Source organism: Taeniopygia guttata, chromosome 29 (assembly GCF_048771995.1).
Source record: "Taeniopygia guttata chromosome 29, bTaeGut7.mat, whole genome shotgun sequence".
Lineage (NCBI taxonomy): Eukaryota > Metazoa > Chordata > Aves > Passeriformes > Estrildidae > Taeniopygia > Taeniopygia guttata.
Window position 1 is genome coordinate 3,536,495 of NC_133054.1, and position 18,845 is coordinate 3,555,339.

At 68.8% G+C, this 18,845-nt stretch overlaps 3 protein-coding genes across 3 annotated transcripts; all 3 read left to right on the top strand.

Annotated features, from left to right (window-relative positions):
• Positions 1-82: 82 nt before the first annotated feature.
• On the top strand, positions 83-4,224 carry TAMALIN (trafficking regulator and scaffold protein tamalin). Its single transcript, XM_030259493.4, has 8 exons — positions 83-250; positions 1,977-2,026; positions 2,416-2,470; positions 2,811-2,913; positions 2,998-3,091; positions 3,162-3,228; positions 3,308-3,374; positions 3,455-4,224. Exons 1-8 carry the CDS (start codon positions 110-112, stop codon positions 3,877-3,879), a joined length of 1,002 nt encoding a protein of 333 aa, XP_030115353.1. The 5' UTR covers positions 83-109; the 3' UTR covers positions 3,880-4,224.
• A 2,831-nt stretch (positions 4,225-7,055) lies between these two features.
• NR4A1 (nuclear receptor subfamily 4 group A member 1) lies at positions 7,056-12,998 on the top strand. The gene is given in 8 exon segments (XM_030259361.4): positions 7,056-7,250; positions 7,252-7,289; positions 9,476-10,281; positions 10,514-10,643; positions 10,755-10,906; positions 11,358-11,560; positions 11,635-11,813; positions 11,902-12,998. Coding segments are annotated over 8 exon segments (1,914 nt in total). The 5' UTR covers positions 7,056-7,101; the 3' UTR covers positions 12,159-12,998.
• Positions 12,999-15,311: 2,313 nt separating this feature from the next.
• Positions 15,312-17,798, top strand: ATG101 (autophagy related 101). Its single transcript, NM_001245544.2, is given in 3 exon segments — positions 15,312-15,330; positions 16,136-16,424; positions 16,969-17,798. Coding segments are annotated over 3 exon segments (711 nt in total). The 5' UTR covers positions 15,312-15,313; the 3' UTR covers positions 17,374-17,798.
• Positions 17,799-18,845: the final 1,047 nt, after the last annotated feature.

The window sequence follows — 18,845 nt, forward strand, 5'->3', positions numbered from 1 at the left end:
GCCGCGTTTAACGCCCAAGTGGGTGGGCTCGGCTCCGAAAGGGGCGCGCCCCGCCGTGCCCCCGCCCCCGGGGGCCATATAGCGGCGCACGGGCCGGCCCGGCCCGGCCATGACCCTGCGGCGGCGGCGGCGGCGGCGGCTCCGGCCGAAGGACGATGAGGCACCGGCGGTGGCCCCGGAGAACCCCGGGCCCGCCGAGCTGTACCGAGCGCTGGCGGCGGCCGGCGGGACCCTGCCCCGCGTGCGCAAGGTAGGGCTGCAGGGCAAGCGGGGGAGTCGCCCCAGCGCCCCCGGTTGTGCACCGGCACCGGAGGGGGAAGGGGCGCCGCGGGCGGTAACGGACTGCGGGAGGAGCGGGGCTGCGCCGTGTCCCCGGCCCGCCCGGCCGCTGGTGCCTGCGCCCCGCGGGTTTGCTCTGGTGTCTCCTCCTGGGCTCTTCCCCTGCCCCGGGAACCCGCCCGAGCTTTCCTCGTGTCCCCGTCCCGCTCCGGTGTCTCCTCCTGGGCTCTTCCCCTGCCCCGGGGGCCCGCCCGAGCTTTCCTCGTGTCCCGGTCCCGCTCTGGTGTCCCGATCCTGCCCCGGTGGTCGCTCCCAGCCTCTTGTCCTGCTCCAGCATCTCCTCACCGCTGTCCCATCCTTCCGCAGCATCTTCCCGGTGTCCCCGTCCCGCTTGCTCCGTGTTGTCCCCCCCAGGCGTCACATCCTGTCCCGGATCCTGCCCGCTCCTGCCCCGGTATCATCCCTGTACCCCCACCCTGCTTTCCCCCCAAGCCCCACGTCATTTTCGGGTCCCTCCCCACGTTCCCTCAGGTGTTTTCCCTGTGCCCCTTCCCCGTGTCCCCCAAGCCCCACATCCTGTCCTGGTCCCTCTCCATGTCCTGCCCCGCAGCTTTCAGGGCGCAGGGCCAGACCCCCACCCCGCTGTTGGTGGCTCTGTCCGTGGGACACGCGTGACCCCACGGCCCCCCGGGCTCTGTCCGGTGAGGAGGGCGAGGGACCGGCCACCGGCTACCCCGGGGTGTGATTTAGGGGGGTAAGGGCCGGGTGACAGAGTACCCCGGGTCTGGAAAAACTCCTCGGTGGTGACGCTGGGACCGACACCGCCCTGCCGCTCCCCCCGGGCCCGTGGTGCTTCCTGAGCGCTGGGGGGAAGCGACAGCGACATCCGGAGCAGAAGTGGCCTCCCCCTGCCTGCCACAGATCCGCTCGGTGGCCTGGCTGCCGCTCACCGGCCAAGGCCACCACCAGGCATGTCCCTGAGGGGTCCAGGACGTCACCTTCCCGTCACTGTGGTGACATGGGGCCCAGCGTGACAGGCGACAACTTTCCCTTTGGTGAACACACCCAATTCTGGTGGTTTTGCGCCCGTGGGTGCGATTGGGGAGGTCGGTCGCTATCTGGTGACACCCGTGTGGCAGAGCGCAGAGGGAACCGCTGGCACCCGGCTGCCACCGGGGCGTGCCATGTGCCACTCTCAAGGGGCAGCTTATGGTGGTGCTGGAGCTGCCAGAGCCCGGCAGCCACACAGGGGCATTTGGGGACAGCCCTGTCACCTCCTGCCCTGCGGTGAGGGTCCTGTCCTGCCCTGCCAGTCCCTCCACCCGCCCACGCCTCTGCGCCTGCCACAACAGGGACATTGTCTGGGCCGGGGGGGGTGGATTTTGCACAAAAATCCCGACTTTGTGACCACAACAGGGCCCCTCTGTGCCGGGGCCCCTCGGAGCGCGGCGTGGGGTGGGTGCGGCGCGGCTGACGTCAAAGCGTGGGGCGAGCACGGGGCAGCTCTGAGGGTGCCTTTGAGCCCCGATCAAAGCCCCGTTATGCCCGGGGGGCACCCGGGTGCTGGTTCGGTGCCGGCTTGGCACGGTGCTCCCCCGGGGTTTGGTGCTGTCCTGCTGGGACACGGCGAGCCTGGAGGAGGTGAGGGATGTCCCCTCGGGTGTCCCCTCGGGCTGATGGCTCTTCCTTTCCCGCAGGACACAGGGTTCAAGTGGGCATCCCCGAGCCAGTCACCAGAGGAGCACAGGTAGGGACAGGGGGCACAGGAGTGGGGCTGGGGTCCCTGTCCCAGAGCGTTGGAGCTTGGCCCCGGGACATTGTTCCTCTGGATCCCCCGGGAGGGCCGGATATTCGGGGGGTTTTACGGGGGAGGTGAGAGTAGCCATGGGGTCACAGCTTGCTCCCTGGTGGGCTCAGGCACCCCAGACCCTGTGGGCATCCTGCCTGGCACCCCAAGCATTCAGGCCACAGCAAATTTGGGGAGGTCTCATCCCTGGGGGCAGGGGGGGTGAATCCCATCTCAGGCAAAGGTGCTTGGGGATGCCAAAGCAGCGTTTTGAGAAGAGCCTGAGGTTTGCACGGGCAGGTTTGGGTGTGCTGGGGCTCTGCCTTGCCCCTGACCCCTGTGTCCCCCAGGAGGGTGGTGATGCTGGAGAAGAAGGCAGAGGAGTCCTTCGGCTTCGAGATCCAGGTGGGTGTTGAGCCGAGCTGAGCCTGGCTGCTCCGTGCCCTGCTCCCCGCCCTTCCAACCCGCACCTTGCTTTGCATCGAGGGTATTTTTAAGTTGTCTCTGAGCTGGGGGTTATTTTTAGCGGTGACAGAGTTGCCGTGTTACCGAGCCTGCCCCGGCTGTGCCGCCGGGGGGGCACCTGGGGTGCAGCCAGCAGGGCAAGACCCCCCCTGCCAGGGGCTGCGGGGCTGCCCCGCTCACCCAGCAGCAATGAAACCCTGCCCTGCTGCCCTGTGGCTGCCCCTGGGGGGTTCCTGGGGGTCGGGGTGCCCCCGTGGCCCTGACCAGACCCCCGTTCCAGACCTACGGGCTGCACCACCAGGACAGGAACAGCGTGGAGATGTTCACCTTCGTGTGCCGCGTGCACGACGGGAGCCCGGCCGAGGCCGCGGGGCTCAAGGCTGGTGAGAACATCCTGGGGGGAGCTGGGGGGGTGCCCTGGCAGCGGGGAGCAGCCCCCCTGAACCCCGGTTCACCCTGGGCTCCAGGGGACACCATCACGGGCGTGAACGGGCTGAACGTGGAGGGCATCCGGCACCGGGAGATCGTGGAGATCATCAAGAGCTCGGGCAATGTTCTCCGGTGAGCTGGGGGGCGCAGGGGGGGCCCGGGTGGCTGCAGCCCCCCACTGCTGACGGCTGCTGACCCACAGGCTCGACACGCTCTATGGCACGTCCATCCGCAGGGCCGAGCTGGAGGCCCGGCTGCAGTACCTGAAGGTGGGCAGGGGCTGGCGGGGGTTATGGGGGGGCTGGGGACCCCCTCAGCAGGGTCCTCACCCCCTCACCCTCCCCACAGCAAACCCTCTATGAGAAGTGGGGGGAGTTTCGCTCGCTGATGGTGCAGGAGCAGCGGCTGGTGCGGGGTGAGTGGGGGCTGGGGGGGCTGGCGGGAGGATTTTGGGGTACCGGCCGCCCTCCCTGACACCCCCGTGTCCCCCATCAGGTGTGGTGGCCAAAGACCCCAGCATCTACGACACGCTGGAGTCCATCCGCTGGTGCCTGCAGGGGGAGGGACTGCCGGGGGGCTCCTCCCGTGCCAGCGGCAGCGATGATTCCCTCTACCAGACCTGCGTCTTCGCCTCTTCCAGCTCCCTGGACGGGGACAAGGATGGCGACAAGGACAAGGATGAGGACAGCGGGGGTCCCGCGCCCCCTCCGCCGCGCCCCCGACCCGCCCTGGCCCGCAGCGCCAGCCTCAAGTGTGCGGGGCCACCGGGGGCTGCGGGGAGGCTTTGGGCCCGGGCCGGGGACCCCGGGGACGGAGCAGCCGCCCCCCGCAAGAACCGGCACAGCAGCTTCCGCCGGCGGCTGCTCAAGTTCATCCCGGGGCTCAACCGGGCGCTGGAGGAGGAGGAGAGTCACCTCTAGCCCCCCCCGGACCCCCAGGACTATTTATTTATTTATTGCGAGGGGCTTCGTTCCCCCGGCCCCCGGCCCTGGGGGCTGCAAACCTCCTCCGGGAAGGAGGTTTGGGTTTTTGGGTTGGCCCCAGGGGTTCTGATTTGCTCCCCCCGGGCCGATGCTGAGGGACGGACACGACACCAAGGGACAGACGTGAGGACCCTCCCGAAGCGGCTGTACCCTCGGGAACGGGGGGAGCACCGGGGGAGCCCCGCACTCCGCAGCCTGGGGGGGTCCCACCCTGCCCCCCACAACCCCCCCGGGCTGTTGTACCGCGTCGGTGCTCGCCAATACAGAGAGGATTTGCGGCGATGTGTGGCTGTGACTGAGAGGGGACAGAGCCCCGTGGGGACCAGGACGGGCAGGGTGGCCTTGGGGTGACCGCCTGATGTCACCTTGGCCGTCAGCGAGCTCCCGGGGACCCCCTGTGCCCCCCGCCTGCCGCAGCCCCCGGTGCCGTCGGCCACGTCCCGGCGCTGCGGGGCCCCGGCCCGGCCCTTCCTGCCCCGTTTCCTCCGGCAGCCGGCGGGAAGCGGGTCCCACCCCGAGCCCTTCCGCGGCCGGGGGACACGGTGCCCACGCGGGACGGGCACTGGGGTCCCCCACGACATGCCTCAGTGTCCCCCAGAGCCACCAAAGCAGCACGCGGAGGAGTTGGGGGGCACAAAGCACCCCCAGGCCTCTGCTCTGCCTCAGTTTCCCCTCTGTCCCAGCTGTGGCACGTCTGGGGACCCCAATTGTCCCCTCGCCCTCCCCGTGCCCCCAGAGGGGAGAACTGCAGGTGTCTGTGCGTGCCGTGGAGCGGGGGTGGGGGCTCAGCTGGCTCCCCCACCCTCTCCTGCCTTGTCCCCGTTCCAGGGCAGCTCCGTGCTGGACATTTATGGTCTGGCTCCCGCAGCCCCGGCGGCTCCCGGTGTCCTCCCGCGTGCTGCCGGGCTCGGAGCATCCCGTTCCTGTCAGAGCCACCGCGGCACCCCCCGTGGCAGCTGCCACCCCACGCTGAGCTTTTTATAGCCCCGACCTGGGGCTGCGTGTGCCCGGCAATGGGCAGATGGCCGTGGCACACCGGGGTCACGCGTGGCACCGGCTGAGCCGGGCAGGGCCGGGGGGCCGAGGCTGCGGGGTACGGACCGGGAACGCCCCGGAGCAGCCTGTCATTACCGATAAATATAGGCCCGGGGCACGGAGCCAGGGGCAGCCGTGGGCACCGGCTGATCACCGCCCGGGCACGGGCACCCTGCAAGCCCCAACGCCCACCTGGGGCTGCCTGGCGGTCATCCTGTCCCCCTGTCCCCACCTGGGGGTCGGGGTGAATCCCTGGGGCTGATGTGAACAGGGGTCCCCCCCCTGCACCCCCGTGGCCTTGCCAGGGCGGCTGGGCTCGGGTTTCCTCCCCCGAAGCCATCGCAGTGCCCGCGACCTCTCCCGGGGTACGGCTAATCCCGGCTGCGGGGGCTGCCGGTACCGCCCTCCTGCCTCCGGTACCGCCGCCACCAAGCGAGGGATGCGGGGGGCTGCGACCCCCAGCTCCGCGCCCCCGGTGGCTTTGGGACCCCCGGCAGCTCTGCGACCCTCCTGCCTGGCGTGTCCCGAGGACCCGCGGCCGAATCCCCGGGCTGGCACCGGCCCTGCCCCTCGTCGCGCGTCGCCGGGACCTCGGCAAGTCCCGCCGGGCCCGGGGGATCCCTTTGGGGGCGGCCCCGGTGGTGCCGCGGGATCCCCAAGACGTCAGTGACCGGTGTGACGTCAGCGGGCAGGTGTGATGTCACGGAATCCCGTCGGGGGCGGGCGACAGCCAGAAGCGGCGCCGGAGCGAGGGAACGGCTCCCGGTCCCGGTACCGCCGCCTCCGGTACCGCCGTGCGCCCTCCGGACCCCTCTGGTGCCGGGCTGCCCCCGCTGCTGCTCGCGGGGCCGGGGGTTTCGTGAGGCCAGGAAGGGTCCCGGTACCGGAGGTCCCGGCAGCACCCCCGGTGCCGGCTGCGGCTCCCGGGACACCGGGGCACTAACGGGGGAGCACTAACGGCGCTGCCACCCCCGGGGGCGCTGCCAGCCCGGGCACAGCGGACCGGGTGTCCCCAGACCCCCGGTGCGTCCCTGGGAGCAGAAACCGGCGGGTACGGCGAGGGGCGGGACCGAGCCGGTACCGACGTGTACCGGGTCGGTACCAGGAGATACCAAGGGAGTACCGGGGTAGTACCGGAGGGTACCGGCTGGGAAGCTGCGGGTGCTACCGGAGGGCATCGCGGGAGGTGCTGGAGTCGTACCGAAGGGTACCGGGATGGTACCGGAGGGTACTGAGGGGGTATCGGCGTGGCACCGGAGGGTACTGATGGGGTACCGGCGTGGCACCGGAGGGTGCTGCGGACTTCTGGGTCCCTTCCGTTCACCCTTCGGCCTCCCGCGGGCCCGGGCCGGCTCCGCACGGGCTGAGCTCATCTTTCCAGCCCGCGGGCGCTGTTCCCGGCGCCGGCGCCCGCCAGCAGCCGCCGCTCTTTCCATCGGCCCGGCCAGGGGCTCCCCGCGGGGACCGGGCGGGGGCGGGACCCCGCGGCACTACCCCCGCACCCGGCACCGAGCGGGAGGAGCCCGGGGGTACCGGCGCCGCTGAGCACCGGAGATACCCGCGTGGGCACTGGGCATAGCGGCACCGGGGGTACGGGAGACCACCGGGGAAGGCGGCATCGGGGGGACACCGGGAATGGGGCGGTGAAGATACCGACACCGAGGGGGCTTCGGGGATGCCAACACTGAGGGGACACCGGGGATAACGGTACCGGGGATACTGACGCCTAGAGGGCACCGAGAATAGGGGTACCGGCAACGAAGGGACGCCGGGGATACCGACACCGAGAGCCTACCGGGGGTGGGGACTGAAGTGATGCCAGCACCGAGGGGGCATCGGGGGTGGGCGCATCGGAGTACCAGCAACGAGGGGACACCGGAAATACCGGCGGGGATAGAGGCACCGGGGAACGCCAGCCCCGGGTTCCCAGCAGCGAGGAGACACCGTGCATACCGAGGAGCCACCGGCTCCGGGGACACCGGGGATACCCCTGACACCGGGGCCTCCCTGCCCCCGCCGGCGGCCCCCGGTGCCCCGGGGGGATATGTGGGGAAACGAGGGGCGCCCGAGCTATTTTTAGCCGGGGCCGCGGGGGTATTTTTAGCCGGGGCCGCGGATGCGTCAATGGAACCCCTCGTGCGTCACGGCCGCGCCCCCGCCGGGGCCGCCCCCCCCGTGCGTCACCGGCCCCGCGCCGCCCCGCGCGTCACCGAGCGCTTAAGAGAAAGTAGTGGCGGGGCCGGAGCCCGGCGGAGCCCGCGGAGCGGCGGTGGCAGGAGCAGGAACCGGAGCGCCGCCGCGCCGGCACCCGGGTACGGGCGGCACCGGGATGCGGGCACCGGGCGGGGGGCACCGGGGGCAGGGGGTCGTGTTGGCAGCGGGAGGCGCACGGCGTGGGATGTCCCGGTGGCACGCGGGGAACGGGAGCCGTTGTCCGGGGCGGCACCGGAGGGATTCGGATCGGGCGTGTCAGGTGGAGCCAAGGGGATCCGGGTCGGGCATCCCGGTGGTACCGGCGGCTCAGGGCGGTGGGCGTCCTGCAAGGTGGATGGATGTGGTCGGGTGTCCCAGTAGCTCCGCGGGCAACCGGGTCGCGCGTCCCGGTGGAGCCGGGGCTCGCGTGTCTGAAGGACACTGTGGAAGGAACCCCCGGTGCCACCGGCGAGAGTCGGGGTTCCCGGTGGAAGGGACCGGGCTGTGTGCGCTGTGCGGGATTGCCCCTTGTGGGTATCCGGTGGCACCGGGAGGAGCCGAGTCGGGCATCCCGCGTGGCGCTGGGAGGTGCAGGGCATCGGGCGTCCCAGCAGCACCGGGAGGAACCGGTCAGCAGTGCCGGTAGCACCGGGAAAAGCCGGGAATCCCGCACCCGGCGGGAGTCGGCAGGGCGAGAGGTCCCGGCCCCGGGGGTCCCGGGAAGAGCCCAACACCACCCTCGCGTCTGTGAGGAGCTGCGCAGGACCGGGAGCCGCTCCACGCGGGAGCGGGCTGGTTCCCGCATCACGGCACCCCAGCCAGCCCCGTCTCTGGGGCAGAGCCACCCCACACCGGGCATCACCCCGGGATCCCCGAGCAGAGCGGTCACGGAACCGGAGAGGGCAGCAGCGGGGCAGGCAGCGGTCACGGAACCGGGAACGCGGCACCGCGAGCAGGGATGTGCAGGCAGCCAGCCCCGTGCGGGCAAACCCCCGCTGCCCCCGCGGGCCTGGCAGCAGCCGCTGCGGCATTACCGGGCAGCAGGTGCCAGCAGGGCTGGGGGCAGCGGGAGCCGCCCCCGGTGCCACCGGCTGCTCTCACCCGCCCGCGGCCCGGGGCCCGGTGCCAGCGGCTGCCACCCGCCCGTGCAGGCGGCAGCCTCGGGGCTGGGCACAGGCGGCAGCCTCGGGGCTGGGCACAGGCGGCTGCCCGCGCTCCCAAACCAGGAATCTGCAGACAGAACCCGGCCGTGGGCAGAGCAAAGGCTGCTGCGGGAATCTGTGCCCGGTCCCTGAGGGGCACAGGGCAGAGGGGACCCCAAATGCTGTCAGCGAGGGGGTGAGAGCCAAAAGCTTCAAACAAGGAGCACAGGAAGGGTCGAGGCGTTGCATCTGCCTGGGGTTTCATGCAGGCAAGGAAAACTCCCACTGGCACAGACGGTGTCCCCCGGGGCGTGTACCCAGCACGGCCTCAGCTCCCCTCGGCTTCATTCGGGGACAGGAGGAGCTCGGGGGTCACTGTTCCCTCTTAACCCAGCTGGACACGCACAAACTCCACTGGGACCACCAGCAGGGGGCTGGGGGCTGGTGCCATCCCGTGGGTACCAGAGCCGGACCCACGCTGGATATTTTTAAACCCAGCTCCTGGCGGGTGTCGGCTTTCTTGGTGCCCCAGAGAGCTGCCCAGATTTGGCTGGGGGAATCCGGGGGCTCTGGCAGCAGGGCCGTGCCAGGACGTGGCCGGGGGCCAGTGCAGCGTGACCTTTAAAGGTCTGCGAGATGAATTACATTATCGTCTTGCCATTGGGGTCACTTCTGGCTTGGCTTTCAGCTGGACACAGGACTCTGCTTGTCTTATGTCCCACCAGATCCACGCACAGCCCCGGGGGGCTCCAGGGACAGAGGGTGGGCTCCTCTCCCCCTCACCCGGAGTGTTGCCTGCACTGATTTTCCCAAAAAGCCCCAACAGGGGTTACAGGGGAAGTGAGATCCTCAGAACCCACTTCAGCCCCAACTCTGGCTCTCTTGGCCAGCCCTAGGGCTTGGGAATCTGCTGGCCACATTCCTCCCTCCTTCCCTTTCGGGGGCTTTTGCTAAGCCAGCGTTTTGGGGAATGTCCTTTGCGCCCATTGGCTGTGCCGTGACCTTTCCCAGGGACGGCGGTGGCCGCCACCACGCAGCCAGCGGCTATGGAGGTGCGGTTCCAGCACGAGGGGCGCTTCCCACGGTTCCCACCCGGTCTCCATCCCCTGCCCAGATGCCCTGCCGGGTGTCGGGGTGCCGCTGACGCCCCTCTCTCCCCGCAGAGATGCCCTGCATCCAGGCGCAGTGCAGCACCACGGGCGCCGGCCCCTGCGAGCGCTGCCCGGCCGAGCTGCTCAGCCCCGAGGGCGGCCGATTCCCCATGGAAGTTTCTGGAGCTGATCTGGCGTCTTCCCCAGCCCTGCCCAGCTTCAGCACCTTCATGGAGGGCTACGCCGGCGAGTTCGACGCCTTCCTCTACCAGCTGCCAGCAAGCGGCCAGCCCAGCGCCGCCGCCGCCTTCAAGCTGGAGGACTTCCAGGTGTACGGCTGCTACCCCAGCGCCTTCGGGGGGCAGCCGGACGAGACCCTGTCCTCCAGCGGCTCGGACTGCTACGGGAGCCCCTGCTCCATCCCCTCGCCCGCCACGCCGGGCTTCCAGCCCCCGCAGGCCCCGGGCTGGGAGGGCTCCTTCGGGCCGTACTCGCCGCTGCCGAACTACGAGGGTGGGCAGCCCTGGGCTGAGCCAGCCAAGGGCGGGGGGTCGCAGCCGCCTTTCTTCGCCTTCGGACCCCCGGCCCCCAGCCCCGGTGGGTCCCCCGCGAGCCTGAAGGGGCAGCTCGGCGCCTCGCCGCGCGTGGACCCGCGGCTGCTGGACACGGACGCCTTCCCCCCGAGCCAGGGGCCTGCCAGGGGTTTCGGGGGGCTGCCCCTGGCCCCCGGCTCGGCGCTGCTGGAGGGGCCGGCGCTGGCGCCCACCAAGGTGCGCAGCCCCGGGGCGGGCGAGGGCCGCTGCGCCGTCTGCGGGGACAACGCGTCCTGCCAGCACTACGGCGTGCGCACCTGCGAGGGCTGCAAGGGCTTCTTCAAGGTAAGGGCAGCCCCGGGCCATCGCTGCTGCCGGGATATTCCCACAGTGCTTTGCGGCGGCAGGAGGATGCTGCGCGGTGTCCCGGGGAGGGGCAGGGCAGGGAGCGCGGGGCCCTCCCCACGGACACGGAGCCGGATGCTGGGCTGGAGCGGGAGGCAGGGGAGGACAGAAGGGCTTTTGTTCGGAGCTCAGCGCCCCGGGCTGAGCTCGGCCGCTCCTTCCCCACCCGCAGCGCACAGTGCAGAAGAACGCCAAGTACATCTGCCTGGCCAACAAGGACTGCCCTGTGGACAAGCGGCGCAGGAACCGCTGCCAGTTCTGCCGCTTCCAGAAGTGCCTGGCCGTCGGCATGGTCAAAGAAGGTAGCGGGGTCCCGTCCCGGGTGGGGGTACCCAGCAGGAGTGGGGAGTCCCCTCTCTGCAGCCTCTCTGGCTGCGCTCAGGGCAGACACTCACTGCAAGTTCCAACCGCAGTGGTCCGGACCGACAGCCTGAAGGGGCGGCGGGGCCGTCTCCCCTCCAAGCCCAAGCAGCCGCCAGACGCGTCCCCCGTCAGCCTCATCACCTCGCTGGTGCGGGCTCACATCGACTCCATCCCCAGTGCCACCAAGCTCGACTACTCCAAGGTAGGGCTGGTGCCACTCCGTGCCCCGCCCAGGGCCATGCCAGGGCTGGGGCTGGATCCTGACCCATCCTCATCCCAGTTTCTGATCCATCCCCATCCCAGTTCCTGATCCAAACTCATCCCTGTTGCTAACCCAGCAGTTCCTGACCTGTTCCCATCGTAGGTCCTGATCCCATTCCCACCCAGTTCCTCACCCATCTACTTCTCAGGTCCTGACCCATCCCCATCCCAATTCCTGATCCACCTCTGTCCCAGGTCCTGACCATCCCAATTCCTGACCCATTCCCATCCCAGTCCTGCCCCATCCCCATCCCAACCCTGCCCCATCCCCATCCCAGCCCTGCCCCATCCCATCCCAACCCTGCCCCATCCCCATCCCAACCCTGACCCATCCTATCCCAATCCCAATTCCCGCCCCATCCCATCCCAGCCCTGACCCCTCCCCATCGCAGTTCCAGGAGTCAGCCCCGTGCCCGTTCGAGAAGGAGGACTCGGTGGACGTGCAGCAGTTCTATGACCTGCTCACCGGCTCCATGGACGTCATCCGCAAGTGGGCCGAGAAGATCCAGGGCTTCACCGAGCTGCCCAAGGAGGACCAGGACCTCCTGCTGGAATCAGCCTTCCTGGAGCTCTTCATCCTGCGCCTGGCATACCGGTGAGCCCCGGGGCAGTGCGGAGCAGGGGGAGCCCCAGCTGCACCCAGGGGTGACACCGGGTTTGTGCTGCCAGCTCCAAGCCGGAGGAAGGGAAACTCATCTTCTGCAACGGCGTGGTGCTGCACCGGCAGCAGTGCGTGCGCGGCTTCGGGGAGTGGATCGACGCCATCCTCGAGTTCTCCCAGAGCCTGCACCGCATGAGCGTCGACGTCCCCTCCTTCTCCTGCCTCGCCGCCCTCGTCATCATCACAGGTGAGACCCCCGCAGCTCCAGCCCCGTCCTGTCCCCGTCCCCAGCCGGTGTCTGTCCCCGCGGTCCCACAGCTTGTGTGTCACCCCAGACCGGCACGGGCTGAAGGAGCCCAAGCGGGTGGAGGAGCTGCAGAACCGCATCGTGGGCTGCCTCAAGGACCACGTGGCGGCAGCAGGGGCTGAGCCCGGCCGCTCCAGCTGCCTCTCCAAGCTGCTGGGGAAGCTGCCCGAGCTGCGCAGCCTCTGCACCCAGGGCCTCCAGCGCATCTTCTACCTCAAGCTGGAGGATCTGGTGCCGCCGCCGCCCATCGTTGACAAGATCTTCATGGACACTCTGCCTTTCTGAGTCCCAGGCGAGGGGCTGCCATCAGCTCCTGACCTGCCTGGGGACATTTGGGACCCGCCCTGGGCAACCCTGGTTCAGTCCAAGGATGCCTGGGAGCCCCCTGGGCACCCCTGGGTCACCCCTGGGATGCCTGGAACATCCCCTGGGTACCCTAGATCAGCCCTGGGATGTTCCCACCCTATGGGTGACCCCCATAATGCCCAGAAACCACCTGGGCATCCCTAGATCACTCCCAGGATGCCTGGAACACGCCCTGGTCACTCCTGGATCAGTCCTGGGATGCCCAGGACATCCCTGTGGACTCCTGAATGACCTCTGGGACACTGGGACCCCCCTGGGCCATTCCCAAGACTTTATGTATACCCCTGGATCACCCCTAGAATGCCTGGAAACCCCACCCCGGGTCATCCACAGGATGCCTGGGACCCCCTGGGCACTCCTAGCTCGCTCCTGGAATGCCTGGGACCACCCCTGCATCACTCCAGGGATGCCTGGGATCCCCTCTGGATCACTCCCAGGATATCTGGGTCCCTCCTCAGATGCCTGAGTCTTCTTGGGGGCACCCTCGGGGGTGCCCCATGTGCCTTCACGGCCCAGGGTGCAGCCTGGCAGCAGCCCGGGTGCCGTCTTCCCCGGGGGCATCGCCGGCGCGGTGCCCCCTTCCCCTGTAAAAACGCCCCTGATGTAAATAGCGCCGGCCGGGTCCTGTACAGAGCGAGGGGCGCGGGCGGGGGGTGGCTCCGGTCCCCTCAACCTCGGCCCCTTCCCCTTTATATATATTTTTCTGGGTTTCCCCCTTTTTGGCCGTTTTCTGTATATAAACTTGTACGTACAGTGAGAGCCACTGGGCGGGACCTTTGTCCCTTGTGTTCCCCTTTAGTTAATATTTGGGGATTGGGAAGGGGAGACAGAGCAGCGGGGCTGGGGACAGCGGGGAGGCTGGGGACGGGGAAAAACGGGCTGCTGGAGCTGGGGGCAGCCAGAACACCACGGAAGGGGAGAGCCAGAGGGAACAAACAAGACACGGGAGCTGGGGACAGCCGGACTGGGGACAGTTAGAGCTGGGGACCGGAGCTGGTGACAGCCGGGGCTCGGGACGGTGGAGATGTCAGAGGTGGGGACAGCTGGGACACTTGGGCTGGATAAAAACAAGACGCTGGAGCTGGGGAAAAACCATCGCAGCCGGGGCGATGGAGCCGGGGACAGCTGGAGCGCCGGAGCCGGGATGCCAGAGCTGGGGACAGCCGGGCCGGTGGACGTGGGGACAGCTGGGGCACCGGAGCCGGGGACAGCCGGGATGCCAAAGCTGGGGACAGCCGGGGCTCCGGAGCCGGCGACAGCCGGGATGCCAAAGCCGGGGACAGCCGGGATGCCAAAGCCGGGGACAGCCGGGATGTCACAGCCGGGGCTCCGGAGCCGGGGACAGCCGGGATGCCAAAGCCGGGGACAGCCGGGGCTCCGGAGCCGGGGACAGCCGGGATGCCAAAGCCGGGGACAGCCGGGGCTCCGGAGCCGGGGACAGCCGGGATGCCAAAGCCGGGGACAGCCGGGATGCCAAAGCCGGGGACAGCCGGGGCTCCGGAGCCGGGGACAGCCGGGATGTCACAGCCGGGGACAGCCGGGATGCCGGAGCCGCACGTTGCCCACGCCGCTGCCCTTGAACCGTCACTCACCCCCGGCTGCCGCGGCCCCGCACCTGTCGCCCGCCTGATTTATCCTCCCCAAAATAACCGGGAAGCGTGACCGTGTCCCCCGCTCGTGTTCCTGGGGACGTGGCCATCGGCAGCGCCGGCCCTGGCGGGGGGGTGGTGGCGTTCGCGGTCCCGAGCTGGGGACAGAGCCGCGGGTCCCGAGGCAGGCGGGTGATGTGTTGTCCCCCGGCTTGTCGCCTTCCTCCTGCTGGGCACAGCCTGGCCCCGGAGCAGACGTTACCGGGGACACCCGCGGCCGGTGCGGAACAAGGGCCACATTGAGGCGACACACAACAAGGGTCCCTCTGTCCCCCCCGCCGCCGCCCCCGCCGTGGGGACAGCGCTGACGCACGGCGGGGCCGCGAACGGGAGTCGGGGCGGGAGCAGCGGAGCTGCACACAGCGGGCACGGTGGGCACGGGGTTGGCAGCCGGCACGGCTCGGCACGGCACGGCTCTGCTCTGTCCCCTCCTACAGCCCAGGGCTGCCCTCGGCCACCATCGCTGTCCCCGTTCCCTCGGCACGGGCTGCTGCAGGAGGGACGGGGACGGTACCAGCAGCTCCGGGGACAGCTCCGGCCACGCCGGCGGTCCCGGGGCTGCTCGGTACAGACGCGGCTGTGTCGGTGTGTGCCCGGCTCCCACGGCCACATTCCTGCTGCGACTGACACCCAGCCATGTGTCCCCATGGCAGCGCGGCCGATCAGCGCCCCAAATCCTCATGTCCCCGTTCCCTGTGTCCCCATGTCCATCCATCCCCTATTCCTGTGTCCCCGAAGTCGCCACGTCCCTGCTTCCACTACACCCTGTGCCCTGCGTCCCCATTCTATCCCTGTCCCCATATCCAGCCGTCTCACTGTCCCTTTGTCCCCCTTCATGTCCCTTTATCCAGTATTCCCCCCGTGTCCCCATATCCCTGTGTCACACTGTCCCTTGTGTCCATCTGTCCCTGTTGACACCCCCCCCCCCCGCTTCTTTATTTCACCATGGTCCTGCTGTCCCATATCCTTGTGTCCCTCCATATCCAGGTGTCCCCCGTGCGTTTGTGGTCCCCACGAGCCCGGTCCGTGCCCCTGTGGCCGGTGTCCCCACGCGTGTCCCCCCGTTGTCCCCGCAGGGGTCAGCGGGGGACACCGCCCCACTGCAGTACCGCGGGGAGCCGCCGGCACAGGGGGCGCCACGGAGCCGCTGAGCCGCTCTGGGCTGCGGGATTGCAGCTCTATGGCCCTTGTGGAACGAACCAAACCGGGGAGAGGGGAATGGGCGGACTCGGAACGGCGATTCCGCCCTCGGCGACACCCCGCGGCCGGGAAGGGCACGGAAGGGGCAAAATCAAGTTCACAGAATGGAGTTCAGAGTGATGAAACCCGGCGGCCATGGCCGGAAGGGCCGCTACGGTGGGAGGTGGTGTGCCCTGACCCCCCCGCGCAGATGGGACGATCCACTTCCCTCCGCCGAGCCGTCAGATGGTCGGGCCCGGGCGGTGAGTGCGGACCGGGCCGGGCTCGGGACCGGGGCTGAGGGGACCGAGGGGGGCCCGGGGCCTCGAGCCTCCGGGGCACTTGAGGCGCTCCGTGGGAGGCTGAGGTGGGCTCGGGCCGGGACGTCTGGACCTGTGTTGGTGTTTTAGGGGGCCCAGCCGGGACCCCCCGGGCTCCTGTGAGGTGAGGGTGGGCCCGTACCGGGACACCCGGGTCCCTCCGGTGTTTTGGATCCCTGAGGGGACCTGAGCAGGACATCTGGGGTGTTGCAGAGCCCGTCCCAGGACTCCCGGCGTCGCTGTGTGCCAGGCTGGGGTGTGAGGGGAGCGGGTCAGGACATCTGCGCTTCCCTGGGCTGTTGGGGGCTCCAGGCAGGACGTCTGGTCCCTGTGGGATACCGAGGGGCTGTGCTGGGACCACACTGGGTGGGCGGGCACGCACTGGGACACAGCCCTGGGGTGTGAGGGGACCAGACCGGGATATTTGGGAGGGAGCCCGCCCATCCTGGGACCCCTGGATCCCTTTGGGGCACCGAGTCCTGGACCCTCCTGGGGTGTGGGAGGGCCCATGTCTGTGGGATGTGAGGGACTTCAACCAACCCCATCTCTGTGGGGCTACGGGGGGCCTCTACCGAGGGTGCCGGGATGCTTGTGGCATGTGGGGCACTCAGATCAGCACGTCTGGGTCCCTGTGGATTCCCGGGAGGGCCACACCGGCTCCCTGCGGGGCACCGGGCCACCAGCACACAGCGGCTGTCGGCCAAGCCGGGCTGCAGCCAACTCCCCCTCCACCCTGGTGTCCCCTCAGCAGCCGCTGCTGTGGCCCCTCCGGCGCCGCCCCTGCCATGAACTGCCGCGCCGAGGTGCTGGAGGTGTCGGTGGAGGGGCGGCAGGTGGAGGAGGCCATGCTGGCCGTGCTCCACACCATCCTGCTGCACCGCAGCACCGGCAAGTTCCACTACAAGAAGGAGGGCACCTACTCCATCGGCACCGTGGGCACCCAGGACGTGGACTGCGACTTCATCGACTTCGCCTACGTCCGCGTCTCCTCTGAGGAGCTCGACCGGGCCCTCCGCAAGGCTGTCGGGGAGTTCAAGGTAAGGAGGGGCCAGCAGGGTGAACGTGGGAGCATAAAAGGCATTAAAGGGAAGGCACACATCTCCAAGGGTCCCCCAGGATGGAGCAGGGGGCTGGTGTGGGTGGATTAAAAGGAGCAGCTGAGGGCATTAGGTCTGTTCAGCTGGAGGAGATGCATCAGCTTCATCCCTAGGGCAGCTCTGATCTCTGCTCCCTGGGACAGTGACAGGACCGAGGGAACGGATAGAGCTGTGGCAGGGAAGGGGTAGGCTGGATACTGGGAGAAGGTTCTTCCCCCAGAGGGTGCTTGGGCACTGGAACTACTCCCCAGGATGTGTGCATGGCTGCAAGGCTGCCAGAGCTCACGGAGGGTTTGGGCACTGCTCTCCGGCACAGGGTGGGATTGTTGGGGTGTCCTGTGCAGGGCCAGGAGTTTGCCTGGGATGATCCTTGGGGGTCTCTTCCAGCTGAGGATATTCTGTGGTTCTGTAAAACCCAGTGGGACGTGCCCGAGGAGGGCTGGGTCAGTCCCCGTTCCCCCGTGAGCCCCGTGCTGTCACGCAGGACGCGCTGCGTGGCTCCGGCTCCGACGGCATGGGGCAGATCTCCCTGGAGTTCTACCAGAAGAAGAAGTCAAGGTGGCCCTTCTCGGACGAGTGCATTCCCTGGGAGCTCTGGACCATCAAGGTGAACGTGGTGAACCTGGCGAACGAGCAGGAGCGGCAGATCTGCCGCGAGAAGGTGGGCGAGAAGCTCTGCGAGAAGATCATCAACATCGTGGAGGTGATGAACCGCCACGAGTACCTGCCCAAGATGCCCACCCAGTCCGAGGTGGACAATGTCTTCGACACCAGCCTGAAGGACGTGCAGCCCTACCTGTACAAGATCTCCTACCAGATCACGGACTCCCTGGGCACCTCAGTCACCACCACCATGCGCCGGCTCATCAAGGACACGCTGGCGCTGTAGGGCTGGTGTCACCCAGGCAGGGTCACCGTGGGCTGTGGCACTTTTGGGACTTTTGGATCCCCTCCTTCACCTCCAGAAAGCCTCTGGGACGAGCTTGGCTTGGCCTGGCCTTTAATTTGGGGGTTGCTGCTCCTTGGTTTATGCCGTGGGGTTTTGTCCATCCTGGAGAACTGGCTCCGTGGCTCCAGCCTGGCTGATGACCCGGGTGAGTCCTCAGGGCATGTGTGGCACCAGCTCCAAGTGGTGCTGGGGCCTGGCAGAGCGTGCTGGGGATCTGGGTGACACCTGAACCCCACCCCTCTGCAGCGCACTTGGTGCCACACAGCCAGTGCTGGCCGTGTCCCTTATCATCACCCGTCCCCCGGTGTCACTCCTGTCCCTGGAGGGGCCAGAGCTGCCCCAAAAATAAAGTGTTTCTGCTTTCACATGGAGCCTGGTCACATCCTGGCTGTGGGGGCCGTGGGAGGGGGGAAGTGGATGCTGAGGCTGAGCTGGTGGTCCCCATCACATCCAAAACTGAGGGGCTGAGCTGGGAGGTCCCTACTGCACCCCTGTGCTGTGGAGCTGAGCTGGGGGACCCCAGTGAATGGAGCTGAGCTGGGGGTCCCCATGGCACAATCGCACCATGGGGCTGAGCTGGGGGACCCCATGGCACACTCACACCATGGGGCTGAGCTGGGGGACCCCAGTGAATGGAGCTGAGCTGGGGGTCCCCATGGCACACTCACACCATGGGGCTGAGCTGGGGGACCCCAGTGAATGGAGCTGAGCTGGGGGTCCCCATGGCACACTCACACCATGGGGCTGAGCTGGGGGTCCCCAGTGAATGGAGCTGAGCTGGGGGTCCCCATGGCACACTCACACCATGGGGCTGAGCTGGGGGACCCCAGTGATTGGAGCTGAGCTGGGGGTCCCTATGGCACAGTCGCACCATGGGGCTGAGCTGGGGGTCCCCTGAGCCACTGGGTCCCCATTGCACCCCAGTGCTGAGTGGGGCTGAGTGGCTGCAGTGGGGACAGGCAGAATGGGCACTTGGGCAGCCCCAGCTGCCCCCCAAGGCACCCAAGGAGGGAGCTGGGGTGACTCCCCCTTCCTGGCAGTACCTGCACCCCTCCAGAGGGGCTCCAGGGCGGAGCAAAGCTGCTGCCCCTTGCCGGGGGGGCCGTGGAGGGAGGATAAGACAGCCCTTGACATCACTTAAACCCTCCCGTCTGTCACCGCCACACTCGCTCCCGGGAGGAAGACCAGGAGGAGGAGGAGGAGGAGGAGGAGGAGGAGGAGGAGGGGGACATGAACACTACCCGCGAGGACACGGGGGCGAGCGAGGCTGCCCAGATCGCCGTGGTCCTGGTGCTCTGCCTCGCCGTCACCTTTGCCATCCTCTTCCTCGGCTGCAACCTGCTCCTGCAGGCCGAGAGCCTGGCAGCGCCCGCGGCCCAGGGCGAGCGACGCCCGTCCGAGCCCGACGGCGG